Genomic DNA, 12,827 nt, shown 5'->3' with positions numbered 1-12,827 from the left:
GCCTCTGCCGGGAGGGGGCGCCCTTGTCTTTTTAATGGTACTAGCACACTAGTGGAATAAATCTCTAAGATTCCACATCTTTTGTTTGCTTTGAATTTATTGCGAGTGCAAAACAGAGAAGACCCTTAAGTTTCAGTTCCTGATAGCAGAGTGTGGGAGTTAGAGCACGGGGAGTCCAGAGGTCCCAGACCCCCAAAGGCCTCTACCCAGGGCCATCTCCGTTAGTGGCGGTGGCAGCCCCTCTTGTGGCCTTTTTCCTCTCTCCAAGGGGGCACCCCGCACCAAGTCGCTCCCCCTCATCTACCTCGCCCCCTCCCCACAGGCCCATCTGCGCTGAACTCTGGCCAGTTCTGAAGTCGGCGAGGGAGGGGTTTACTTGCCCGATCGTTGGTCGGGTTTGAGCATATACAGACAGAGGAGTAAGAACCTGAGATATTAAACGCTACCCATATGGGGCTTCCTTGAAGGAGGACGTGGAAGGCAGAAAGTGACCTCCTCTGAGCGGTGCATGTAACCTAGGACCTTAAGCTGGACCACGGAGCTTGGACGATTTTTTAAATCAGGAAATCGACTTCCTCTTCCTCCTCCTGCTCTTCTTCCCCCGAACCCCCAGTTCCCATGAACTCACACTCTTTGGCCTTTTCCCTCAGCCCCGTGCTCCTCTTTGGGAAACAGATTTGTAGGAGTCTAAGTCACATCCCACCCTCACCCCTTCCCGGGAGAGGAGCCAGGGCTAGGATCCCACCCGACCGCAGGCCAGAAACACTCGAATCCCTTGGCTGCGTCGGCTGCCGCGGGGTTTCTTGGAGAGCTGGCTCTGGGAGGGAAAGGTCCTCGAGGTAGTGGCGGACGCGGCCCCCTACCGACTGCTTGCCACCGACCCACTGCTGGCCACCGACCCACTACTCGCCACCAACCCGCTGCTCGGAACTTCGGTTCTGCGGGTTCTCCAGATTTCAGGCCTGGGCACTCAGTTGTGGAGAATGGTCTGCAGGCCCCCTCACTCCCACCCTCCACCCCCCACCCCCAGCCTAAGATGCAGGAAGGCCCAGCACGAACCGGCTGCGCGGCCAGGCGATGAGTCCCACAGGGCCCTGAGCCCAGGTACAGGACATCAGAGAATGAACACAGAGGCAGAGGTCCCCATGTCCCTCTTAGAGTCCGGGTTCTGCAAAGAGCCCGTCTGTCTGCCGCTTCCAGAATTCCGCACTGTGGACCTGTCTACGTGGACTGGGAAAACAGGGTTGGCACCACTCTGCCACTGTTTGTGCCTGGGAAGGGCTGAGTATGCAAGGCCACAAACATCTACTTCACTGGGCTCCCAAATGCCCAACAAACCATGACCTGCTTTGGTCAGAACCACCAGAAATATTAAAGGAAGACTTAGAGAGTTTGCGGGAGGAAATCCCAGGCACTTTCTCAAACCTTTTTCTCTGGAAGGAAGGACTGACTAGGGGTAGCCTGCTGGCTTCATTTTCACACGATGCAAAATCATCGTGTTAAGAATGGGGGCTTCCAAGACCAGTGGGTACAACCTATGGGTGGACAAGGAGGGAGGAAGAGACAACCTCTACAATTGTCCACCTGCCCAGCTGTCAGCTGAGAAAAATGCTAAACGGACATCACAGCCACATAAGCGAATCTGCCCTTTCCCCTGTCCTCAGTCTTGCTGCTGTTACCAGGATGGGAGGTGTAATGGAAGGGGGTCTGAGAGAAAGCTTCCCTGCAAGGGGATCGCCTTCCAAGTTTATTCATAATCAGCTCAATTCATGAAAGCAGTTTCTAAAGTGCTCTACAGAGCTCTAGATAGAAAATATGAGGCTAATGATCATGGCAGCTAGTACTGGTTATCGTGATTATCGCCACTGTCAGGATGAATGCTGATGACTGGGACAGGTTCTCTGGGGACCCTGGTGGAGTGGGCTGTCACAAGGGGCTTCCCTCTCCCTGCACATACTGGGTACCCAGGCCACTCCTGAGGAACAGTCCAGGAGCCAGTGGCCTGGGAAGGATGTTGTCTCTAGGGGCCTCTCAGCAGAGTCCTTGGCTCCAGCCTGGGCTTGGCAGGTTCCTGGTCTCCCCAGGACACCCCCCACTTTCCCTCCTCCCACCCAGGCAAGGAGATCTCTTTAAGGAGTAGCGCTGTTCTTCACCTTGGCAAGAACCTTCTTCTCTTTGACCCGGCGGTTTTGAAACCAGATGGTAATCTGGCGCTCCGAGAGGCTGGTGGCTGCCGAGATCTTGCGCCTCTTGTCCTTGGTGATGAACTTGTTAGCCGCATACTCCCGCTCCAGCTCCCGCAACTGCCCCTTGCTGTATGGAATGCGTTTCTTGCGGCCGCGACGAAAGGCGCAGGCGTCAGGAGGGTGCTGCCCGCTGGAGTCTGCACAGCAGGAAAGGGAGGGAGGAAAAGGCACAGTCAGATCCCCACCCATGCAGACCCAGACCCTGCAAGCCCCAAGCTAAGTCATCCCACAGGTGCACACAGGTCACCCTACAGGCACACGTGCAATCCTGTTCCTCTAAAGCATACCGGGACACCACCCTGGCTTCCGGCTTGTTCTCTCACCACCGCTCAGCCTTGGTTCCTGAAGGCCATCCTCACCCATCACTGCTCTCACACCCGCGAATCTGCAAACATACCCCCACACCACACACAGTCAGGCCTTGGCCCACCATCACATATGTCCACTCTTCATGCATTTCCAGACTCTTGACCACTCTTTTAGATTCTACGGGCAAATTCTGGAAACATGTTTCTGCTCCCACTCCCACTACATGCATATACACACGCGCACACACATACACACACATTCACCCATCCCAATGCACACACCTATATCATGACTGCAGGAAACCTAAATTTTTCTTTGGAAATTGGAAAACTCATCTAAAAGAAAGTGAGGGGTTGTATTCTCTACAGTACATCCTATCTCCCACACCTACTCCCCACTCACCGAATTGAGAGTTATTTAGCCTTTGTGTAGAATTAGTCTGGAATTGTGCTGGGTAGGGACACCGTGATCCCCACTCAACAGCAAAGAGATCCAAACCTCTCAGACATGTTAAGAGGCTCGTCCCAGGGCCTCCTGGAGAAGGGAGGTGGCCCTCAGGCTTCGGATAGCACCCAGCTCAGGACCCTCACACAGACCTCCATCTAGGCCCTCCAGCTGCCTGGACCCTCCTTCAGAGTCCTAATTACCAAGGGAGGAGCACCAAGCTCATCCTCACCAGCCCAAGTCTCCCTCCTCCTCCTCCCAGGGAAATGCCAGTGGGACCCACAACCCCAGGCTCGGAGACAGGGGGACCCAGGGTAATAGAGGTTACCTGCAAATGCTGCCTTCCAGAAGGGACCTGGTGGGTTCTGTTCTCCCTGGCAACACATCTGACTGTTCCAGCCACCAGCGAGAGCCCAGGACTGGTAACTGTCCACGGGCAACAGGGAGTCATGTCGCGGTTCCCCGGGAGCACCCAGAGTCTGCACCACAGACACGTCCAGGTAACTGGCCATAGGCTGGTAGGTTCCCGGATATCCCGGATAGAAGGCAAACTCAGTAGGGCGGCTGGGGTACTCTTCCCCGGCCGTGGGATTCTCCGCGGGGTAGGCAGCCAGGGTGGCTGCCTGGGCACAGGGTTTCAGTGAGCTCCGGGAAACTCGGCAGGAGTAGTACCCGCCTCCAAAGTAGCCATAAGGCACGGGAGCTGGGGACGTCCCCTGGGGCACCCCGGGGCATGGGTGGCATTGCTTTGGCGGCTCCGCCGAGCCTGGCAGATCCAAGGGGGCATAGTTGACAGCAGGCATCAGCGTAGGCGCCGCTGGGTGGCTGGTCAGAGGGGAGTGGGCGACCAGATTCCGCCCACCTCCCGCTCCCAGCAAGCCTTCGATGTCCTTGGCTCCATCCAAGGTGGCATAATTGCCGGGCTCCATGGAGCCGAGGGTCGGCTCATGAGGTGCGGGGGCGGGGAATCTAGGGGGCACCCAGCTCGGTCTCCCCACCCAGGCCCGGGGAATCCAAAGCGTTTTAAATCGCTCCCAGCTCGCCAGGCGCCTGCATTCGCTCAGCACGGCCGTCTTGACGCAAGAGACGCAGGGGCCCGGGCACACGCGCTGATTGGCTGCGGCCTGGGGGAGAGAAGCTAATAAAATCCTAAAGACAGAAACTGCGAAAATACTTTACCCCAGCTTATTTTTTCTCTCTCGCTCTTTCTCTCTCTCTCTTTCTCTCAGCTCTCTCTCCTCTCTCTCTTATTTCCCTCTCTCTCTTCTTTTCCCTCTCCACTCTTCTGTCTCTCATTGCACTTAAAAACAACACGAGAGTAAAGGAAGGAGGTGTCCTTTCGCTGCTTTCCAATTTGCAGAGTCCCAGTTCCACGTCCGGGGGGAGGGGAGGCGTGGTGGGCGGAGGGAGAGGGGATGAGGGGCCGGGCCCCACCTCTTTCTCCTCCCCTCCCTCACTGGCTCTCTGTCTCCTGCGCTTTGGCAGGTTTAACGAGAGAATAAAAAGCTCTCCCTATAAAGTGTCCATCTCCTTGGGGGGAAGGGGAGTCGGGGGTGGGGCTGGGAGGCCGCTCTCGGCCTCAAAGGAGAACCCGGGAATGCGCCTGTGTGAGAGGAGGCTGGGAAATGGGGGTTAATGGGTATTTCCGGCAGCTCCTGGCTTTGGGTCCTGGGTACTAGCACTCTGGTTCATTCCCGGTACCCTTCCTGTCCCAAATGTCCTGGAATGAGCTGCTCCGGGCCCCAGGGAGGTGCCCTGGACGCCCCTTGCCCAGGGACTCACTGCTGCCCAGAATGCTCTGGAGGCCCTGATTCGGGTGAGGCTGAGGGAAGAGGCGGGAGACACGAACTCAGACGTAGAAGACGCGCGATCTAGACGGAGCCCAGGACACTCCACGTCCGGACCTGAAGGGGAAATGGAGCCTCTAGAGTGGCCTGTGGAAGGGTCTGGATTTCCCTTTAAGTGTGGGGAAAGACGTACAGAGGAATGGAGATCCACAGGACTTGAGGGAGGGACTGGGAGAGGGAGAGATGAGACCCAGAACAGCAACACAAAGAGGGAAAGAGAGAAGTTGACAGAGGGGATGGGACACAATCTTGTAAAATCCTAAAGTGCCAGTCAGAAAAGAGAAAGAAAAGAGAGTCGCTTTCCCCCTTTTTTGGGATCTAAGGAAGTCTGAGGAAGCCAGGCCTGGCTGACTGCCAGAAACCAGCTGTGGGAGTTCTGGACCCCAAGAATACAGATGCCTGTGTGGAGATGCCAGTCTCCCTGCCCTGCAGCCCTCTCCCTATGGTCTGCAAGGAGCCTAGGAAACTGTCCTGATGCTGGCACACTCCCACCCAAGTTGAGTGCCCAGAAAGTCCAAGACCCCTATCTGCCTCCTCCAAGTTTTAAACTTCCTTAGAAGGAAAAGGGAATGGGAGGGGAAGCCCCAACCATTGGCAGAATTGCTTGAGGCCCCTCTGTTGGGGCCTATTGTGCAGTGCAATTCAGAAGAATCAAACGGTTTGTTTCATAAATCTGTCTTTAGAGGTTTTCCACTTCCTTTACTACCCCTCCCAAATCAAATTCTTCTGTCTGCTTTTTCTAGAACTCCCAGTTTTTCTGGAGAAGACAGGAATGTTTCCATTCTACACGAGGGTCTTGGCAATTATATGGAATAGATTACCCTAAACTCTGGGCAGACTCAATCATAGCCTCTCACCAACCTGACCTTGAACTTAAGCCACTTTGTGGGAAAGGGCCCACAGGCTGTAGTGCACATCACTCTTAATGAGCATTGCTGTAACTGAAGACACCAAGCACGAAATCTTCACTAGATTTTATTGCATTTGAAAACAATATGGAAGAAAAGGGAGACGTCGTCTCTCCAGTGCTTTCCAGTTTCTCACCAGTTTCTTGCTTGTCTAATTATGAACTGCAGAAATATCCAGATTTTTACCTAAAGACTAAGAATTTTTCACCAATTTTTTCTTGGTAGATGATAGATACATGGGGCATGTCCACAGTTTTAGCTTCCACTAGGCAAACACACACACAAGCACATTTATTCATCCTTGTACAGTAGAGGCATTAATAGATCCCTAAATTAAAAAATAATAATAGTCATAGTCATGCCCTATGACCCAGCAATTCCATTCCTAGGCATAAACCCAACAGAAATGAATATTTATATCCATCGAAAGGCATGTACTAGTAGGTCCACAGCAGCTTTATCCATAGTTGCTCAAACCTACCCACAGCAGTGCACGCCTGTAATCCTAGCAACTAATCCTAGTGGAGGTGGGAGGATCGCTTGAGCCCTGGTGTTCAAGACTAGCCTGGGGCCAGGCGTGGCGGCTCAGGTCTGTAATCCCAGCACTTTGGGAGGCCAAGGCAGGTGGATCATTTGACGTCAGGAGTTTGAGACCAGGCTGGCTAAATGGTGAAACCCTGTCTCTACTAAAAATACAAAAAAAAAAAAAAAAAAGAGCCAAGTGTGGTGGTGGGCACCTGTAATCCCAGCTATTCAGGAGGCTGAGGCAGGAGAATCACTTGAACTTGGAAGGCAGTGAGCCAAGATCATGCCACTGTGCTCCAGCCTGGGTGACAAAGTGAGACTCCATCTCAAAAAATAAAAAATCCTGGGCAACAGGGGTAATAGCGATAATAGGGATACCCCATCTCCAAATGAAACCAAAATATAGTAGCTCAGAATTAGAAACAACCCAAATGTCTATCAACAGTAGCATGAGTAAAGAAAGCATGGTGTAATTAAACAATGAAGTACTACACAGCGTTCTGAAAAAGAATAAACCACTACTATACACAACATTGATGAATCACAGATATGTGGACAAAAGAAGCCAGATACAAAAGAGTAGCTTTTGTATGATTCAATTTCTACATTTCTATGCAGTTCAAGGACAAGCAAAATTATGGTATAGTGATAGAAGTCAGAATAGAGATTGCCATGGGGAGACGTCTCCTGACTGGAAAAGGACATAAAGAAGCCTTCTGGGGTGCTGGAAATACTCTCCATCTCAATCTGTATGCTAGTTACAAGACTTTGTTGACATGAAAATTCATCAAGCTGTACACTTGGGATTTCTGCACTTTATTGCATATCAGTTGTATCTCAAATACTAAGGAAAAATAATTAAAAACAAAAAATTTTAAAATTCATTTCAACACTTCCTGAAATTGTGCTTTTGGATATATAGCGTTCTTATCCATATTCATTGAAATAAGTAGCTAAGTGCATGTAACTGCAGTGTTGTGGAATGCAGAGATGGTTAACTTAAACATGGAGGGAGTGGGGAGAAGGTCACCAGCTGTGCTGAAGACCCTCCTGTAAAGGGATATGTTTCAATACAAATAAATTCTATAGTGCTTGTTTTATTTGCTTTACAATTTATTTAGCATCTGCTAGATTCCAGGGAACAGTTCTGGATCTCATTTTTATTTTATTTTATTTCGTTTTTTTCATTCATTTTGAGACAGAGTTTCACTCTGTCACCCAGGCTGGAGTGCAGTGGCACGATCTCAGCTCACTGCAACCTCCACCTCCTGGGTTCAAGTGATTCTCATGCCTCAGCCTCCTGAGTAGCTGGGATTACAGGTGAGTGCCACTACGGCCCAGCTAATTTTTTATATTTTTAGTAGAGATGGGGTTTTGCTGTGTTAGCCAGACTGGTTTCGAACTCCTGGCCTCAAGTGATCCCCCTGCCTTGGCCTCCCAATGTGCGGGATTACAGGCATGAGCCACCTCACCCAGTCTTGGATCTCATATTTATTAACACTTGGGTATGTGCCCCTATTTCCTGTACATAGGTATGTGTGTGCATCTGCCCATGAGCTATCATGGACCTCAACTGGCATCAGTTAAGGTAAGATTAAGTCTCCTTATCTGTAAAATATGGATAATAATTCTTTCCTCACATAAATACTGTGGTGATATGAGATTTTGCACATAAAAGCCTTTCACAATCTGAATAAATATGAGCTCTATTTGTATGACTCCATGTGTATCTGCTTCTAATGAATTACAAGCAACCTGTTTTTACTTGAAAAGGAGAGTTGCCCTAAAGAGTGCCAGTCACTTCTCACTTACTCCCTCAGCCCTGCATAAGCTTCATAGTTCTTGCATCAGGAAACTGAGGCTCAGAGCCTCCAAGTCCTCCCTGGGTCTCTACATGAGTTCAGCGAGGAAGTCCCTACACAACCCAGGCGTCCTGATCTTCCAGACTGACTGGACTGAGCCTGCCCTTCCCCCAGCCCCACAGATGCCTTTGTATCCTGCTGGGAGCCTCCTGGCAGACCCTCCGGGAGCCCGGAGCCTCCCCCAGCTTTCTTTACTGACCCAACCAAAAGCGCTGAAAGCCTCAGCGTGCTCCTTTACATACCGGCCAGACACCTCCAGGAAGGTCAAGGCCAAGTTGAAAGTTAAGAGTCTGTTTACCTCCGGGAGCCCATTCAGCTCGGCCCCACAGACCGCCTGTGACCTTTACAGCCTGGCCTTTGAGCGCAGCCGCCGCGCCCCCGGGGGTTCCGGCAACGGGGACTTGGCACCTCCGTGTCAGCTCCCGCCCCCGCCCGGGCTAGGGACCCGCCAACGAGGGGTGGGGGCGGGAGGCGCCCATCTGCCGCTCTTGAGGGCATCTGCTAAACTATGTTTTATTTTTTGTAAAGTGAGTGCCCGCTGCCTGCGTTCTCCCAACTGGAGCAACCTCTGTGGCGGCGACGATGGCGGCTGTCAGGTTGGTGGTGATGAATAGAGAGGATTTCTCTGCAGCGCGACCCTCCCCTCTCCCGAAAGGTGGGCTCCGCGGTCCGCCGGCGGCGCGGGTCTGGCTGAACTGCTTGTGGTCTCCCGGCCCCTCTTGGTTTTATGAAAATGGCCTAATTGAGGTGTGTTCTTTTCTTTCCTTCCTCTTTTCATCTTTTCCTTCCGTCTGCATTTTATCTCCTGTCTTTAGTCTTGATATCTTCTTTTCTTTTTATATTTGTGTTTTTCTCACCGCCTTTGCTTCCTTCCATTTCAGTTATCTTGCTTTTTGTGTGCTCTTTCTTGATTTCTTTCTTTTCTTTTCTTGTTATTGTTCACTCTGGTTCTGCCACCCACCCGTTGCTCTGTCTTCATTTTCCCTTTAGTACTTTTCTCCCTGTCTCTCTTCTCACTTACACTATTTTTCTCTTTGTTTGCTTTTTCTTCCTTATTTTTCCTTCTTCTCTTTTCTCATTTTTCCTTCCTCCTTCCTTTTGTTCTCTCTCCTATTTCTTTTTTCTTTCTCTCATCTCCATTTTACTTCACTTCCTCATCCCACCATACACGTTTTTCCTTTGCAGCGCTCTCACCCAGTTTTTCCATTGTTCTTCTCTGAAGTCTGGAAAGGGCTTGGAAGGCTACAGCTCTCAGGGGCCAGAGGCTACAGCTCTCAGGGGCCGGAGCCTGCGCTTGGCAGGGGACGACGGCCTGGAGGACGGCCTAGTGTGGCTGGTGGGACCGTGGAGTCCTGCCCTGGAGCTCTGCCTAAGGCTAGGACAGCACCGGCTGGAGATGAAGGGTGACTTGGGCCTTTCTCCCTGAAATGAAGTCGAGCGTGGTCTCTCCTGGCCTTAGAGGAAAATCTTTTGGACAACTTGACAACGGGATCTGAGACCTAAGAGCTCAGAGGATGGAGGCATGGCTGCTGGGGAGGAGGCCACTGTCACCTCCTCCTTCCTTCCCCAACCCAGTCAGCCCTGCGACATCCTCAGGAATTAGAACCCTCTCAGGACAAGCCTAAGTGCCTCTGAGGCCAGGGCTGAGGGAGCCAGCTATGAAATTAGAGCCCATGATGGCCTCAAAACCATGGGACAAATGGATCTGAGGAGGAATCAAAGGATGGACAGCTGAAGGGAGAGGCTTGCTCCAACCTCAGGGCGGCCACAGCAGCTGCTGCGTGCCCTGACGCCGCCTAGAAACCAGAGGAGGGCCTAGCCAAGCCCAGAGAACTGTGAGTGGGGTCCAAAGAGGAGGGAGGGAGGAGAGAGGGAGGAAGGGGGTCAAATATGAGGGTCACTGAACAGAGACGAAGAGTCTCCCTTCCTCTAGTTCGGCAGGTCTAGGTGAACAAGCCAGCTGTTTCTTGCCTATCATGCATCACACGTGCTGAATAGGGAGACTGGCTGGTCCCAGGGTCCCCAGCCCCCTTCTCCAACCCTGGGCTTTAATGGGAAGTTACCCAATTCGGAGAAACTCAGCCCAGATCAGACCCCAACCATTAGGAAGTCTGGTCCTACGTGGCCGCACTGCAGAGCAATCCAGAGTCTCATGTAATGTTCTGTTCTAGCTCAGTGTGCTGGACCAAGTCAGTCACCCTCTCTGTGCCTCAGTTTTCCTATCTGCACTGTGTAAGGAGAGAAGGACTGGATCAGCAGATCTTTGAATCCCTGCCAGTGTTCACCTTGAACAGAAGAGTGATGGCGGGCAGCAGGAGGGAAGGGAGCTTTACTGGAAGGAGAGGGAAGAAAACAGTAGAAGGAACAATGAAGAGTCCAGGAAGCTGCCACGCATTTTTTCCATGTGTGTCTAGTGCAGGCACGGTTATTAGTGCTTTGAGGGAGCCCAGCCAATGTGGAGGCAACTATCATGTTCTGACTCAATTGGGGCAGCCAGCCTCACAGTTTAAATTCTGCAGTGGCTCATTAAAGGGGACCAAATTGCCTTGGAGATCACCTCCTCCATACTTTCCCTATAAATCCCTCCAGTCACCCAGCACAGAGACACTTGGAAGTAAAGGAATAGGAATGGGATACTCAAATGGGGACTCACAGTTAGTGTCTTTAGGGGTTTCAGCGACTTCCAGGGTCATGGGAGACTGGGCTTTCTTCGTTCCAACCCCTGGGATCCTGGATAGGACTCAGGAATAAGGAATGTATCAAAAAACCTATGTGCAAATTGAAGAAAGCAATTTGAGTCACTTCCAACTCTCCCACCACCTCCACTTTGTTTTTCCTTTCAGGAAATGTGTGTGTTGATGATACGACTATTAGGAAAATGCTGGCTGCTCTCAGGACTGCTAGTATAGACTCTGTCAGAGATAAAGATTGAGTCTTCATTCCTTAAATCAAGAAGAATGTCAGCACCAGGGCCCTGGCCCCTCAAGTCCCAAACCCACCTATTTGGCCTGAAGTGGAGCTGTAGAGTTAAGGCCTAGGGGAAAGTACAGTTTGAAAGATTTGATTTCTTACTTTGATTCCCCCATTTACCTTAATGAACGTCCTGGGATCCTTCCAAAAACCCAGAACGTGACCATCTTGTGACCTACCTCCCTTCTCACTGTCCCCCCAACCCCAATCCTTATAGCAAAAGCCTTTCCCTTCTCTTCCCACTAAGATCTCTGTTCCAAGAAACAAAGTTGGGAGAGAAAGAAGGCAGGCATTTCGCACACACACAGACACACAAGGTGGAGCGAAAAAATGGTCCATAATTCATCCCTACCAAGTACTATCCAGTTCATGGTGCTCATGGGTTCCTGCTCTTGAGTGCCACAAAAGACTACCCCTCTTGGGACTCAATGAAGGCTTGAAAATAACACTGCTCCAAGACTATCTGCCTTTCTGAATCTCAGCCCCAGCTTGAGATGAGCATTGGGCAGTTCCTAGTTACTGCCCTGAGGACTCTAACCTGGGGAAAGTCCATGTTAGCCAGGCCCTCAAGGTTCTGGGTCAGCCATTTACTCCAAATCCTGACACCTTCTGAGACTGGAGAAGTCTGGCTGATTGTCTGCAGCCTGTCTGCATTGACCCTACTAATCCAGAGGTGATATCGGACCATACACATAGGACTCCTCATCAAAGTGGGATTTGGGATTGGAACAGAGCTCTGGGCTTTTAATCTGCCTTGGCTGTGAATCACTTGAGCTTAAACTGATCATTCTTCCCTTCTACTCCTTCAGAGGTTTTCTAAGAGTTCTGAGAGGGAAAGTAAAATGCTTTTCACTTTAAATTGTAAAATCATGCACTTAGGAAGGCCGAGGTGGGAGGATCTCTTTAGCTCAGGATTTTGAGACCAGCCTGGTCAACATGGCAAAACCCCATCTCTACAAAAAATAGCCCAGTGTGGTGGCACACGTCTGTAGTCCCAGCTACTTGGGAGGCTGAGGTGAGAGGATCACTTGAGCCTGGGAGGTTGAGGCTACAGTGAGCCAAGACTGTGTCACTGCTCTCCAGCCTTGGTGACAGACTGAGAACATGTCTCAAAAAAAAAGGAAAATTACTCACAGGTTTGTTTGTTTGTTTGTTTTCTATTTGGTCCCTGTAATGTCTATAGTTTTGTTCATAATTGGAAGGGACTGTAGCCACTACTGAAGAGACAGTGAAGATCTTTGCTCTCCCCTCATGTTGCTCATAGCTAGGGCTTGGATTTGAGAGGAGATTCCAATGTTGGAGGCTACTGTGTTGCAACTGACACCAGGGGAAGCTTAGAAGCTTAGAAAACTTCCTCCTGGCCAGGCAGAGTGGCTCAAGCGTGTAATCCCAGCACTTCGGGAGGCCAAAGCTGGTGGATAACCCGAGGTCAGGAGTTCAAGACCAGTCTGGCCAACTTAGTGAAACTCCATCTCTACTAAAAAATATTAAAAATTAGCCGGGCGTGCTGGTGGGTGCCTGTAATCTCAGCAACTCGGGAGGCTGAGGCACGAGAATCGCTTGAACCCAGGAGGTGGAGGTTGCAGTGATCCGAGATGGTGCTACTGCACTCCAGCCTGGGTAACTAAGAGGGATGTCTTCGAAAGAGAGAGAGAGAAGAAATAAGAGGAAATAAGAGAAAGAAAGAAAGAAAGAAAGAAAGAAAGAAAGAAAGAA

The 12,827-nt window shown here is 51.0% G+C and overlaps 1 protein-coding gene across 1 annotated transcript; it reads right to left on the bottom strand.

Moving 5' to 3' along the window:
- Window positions 1-1,719: 1,719 nt before the first annotated feature.
- Window positions 1,720-4,087, bottom strand: HOXB13 (homeobox B13). Its single transcript, XM_023203944.2, has 2 exons — window positions 3,328-4,087; window positions 1,720-2,383 (listed from the first exon to the last, which is right to left on the bottom strand). The coding sequence occupies exons 1-2, from the start codon at window positions 3,926-3,928 to the stop codon at window positions 2,130-2,132; spliced, it is 855 nt and encodes a 284-aa protein (XP_023059712.2). The 5' UTR covers window positions 3,929-4,087; the 3' UTR covers window positions 1,720-2,129.
- Window positions 4,088-12,827: the final 8,740 nt, after the last annotated feature.

The sequence above is a fragment of the Piliocolobus tephrosceles genome, chromosome 16 (genome assembly GCF_002776525.5).
Source record: "Piliocolobus tephrosceles isolate RC106 chromosome 16, ASM277652v3, whole genome shotgun sequence".
NCBI classification, from domain to species: Eukaryota; Metazoa; Chordata; class Mammalia; order Primates; family Cercopithecidae; genus Piliocolobus; species Piliocolobus tephrosceles.
This window is presented reverse-complemented; position numbering and strand designations above follow the sequence as displayed.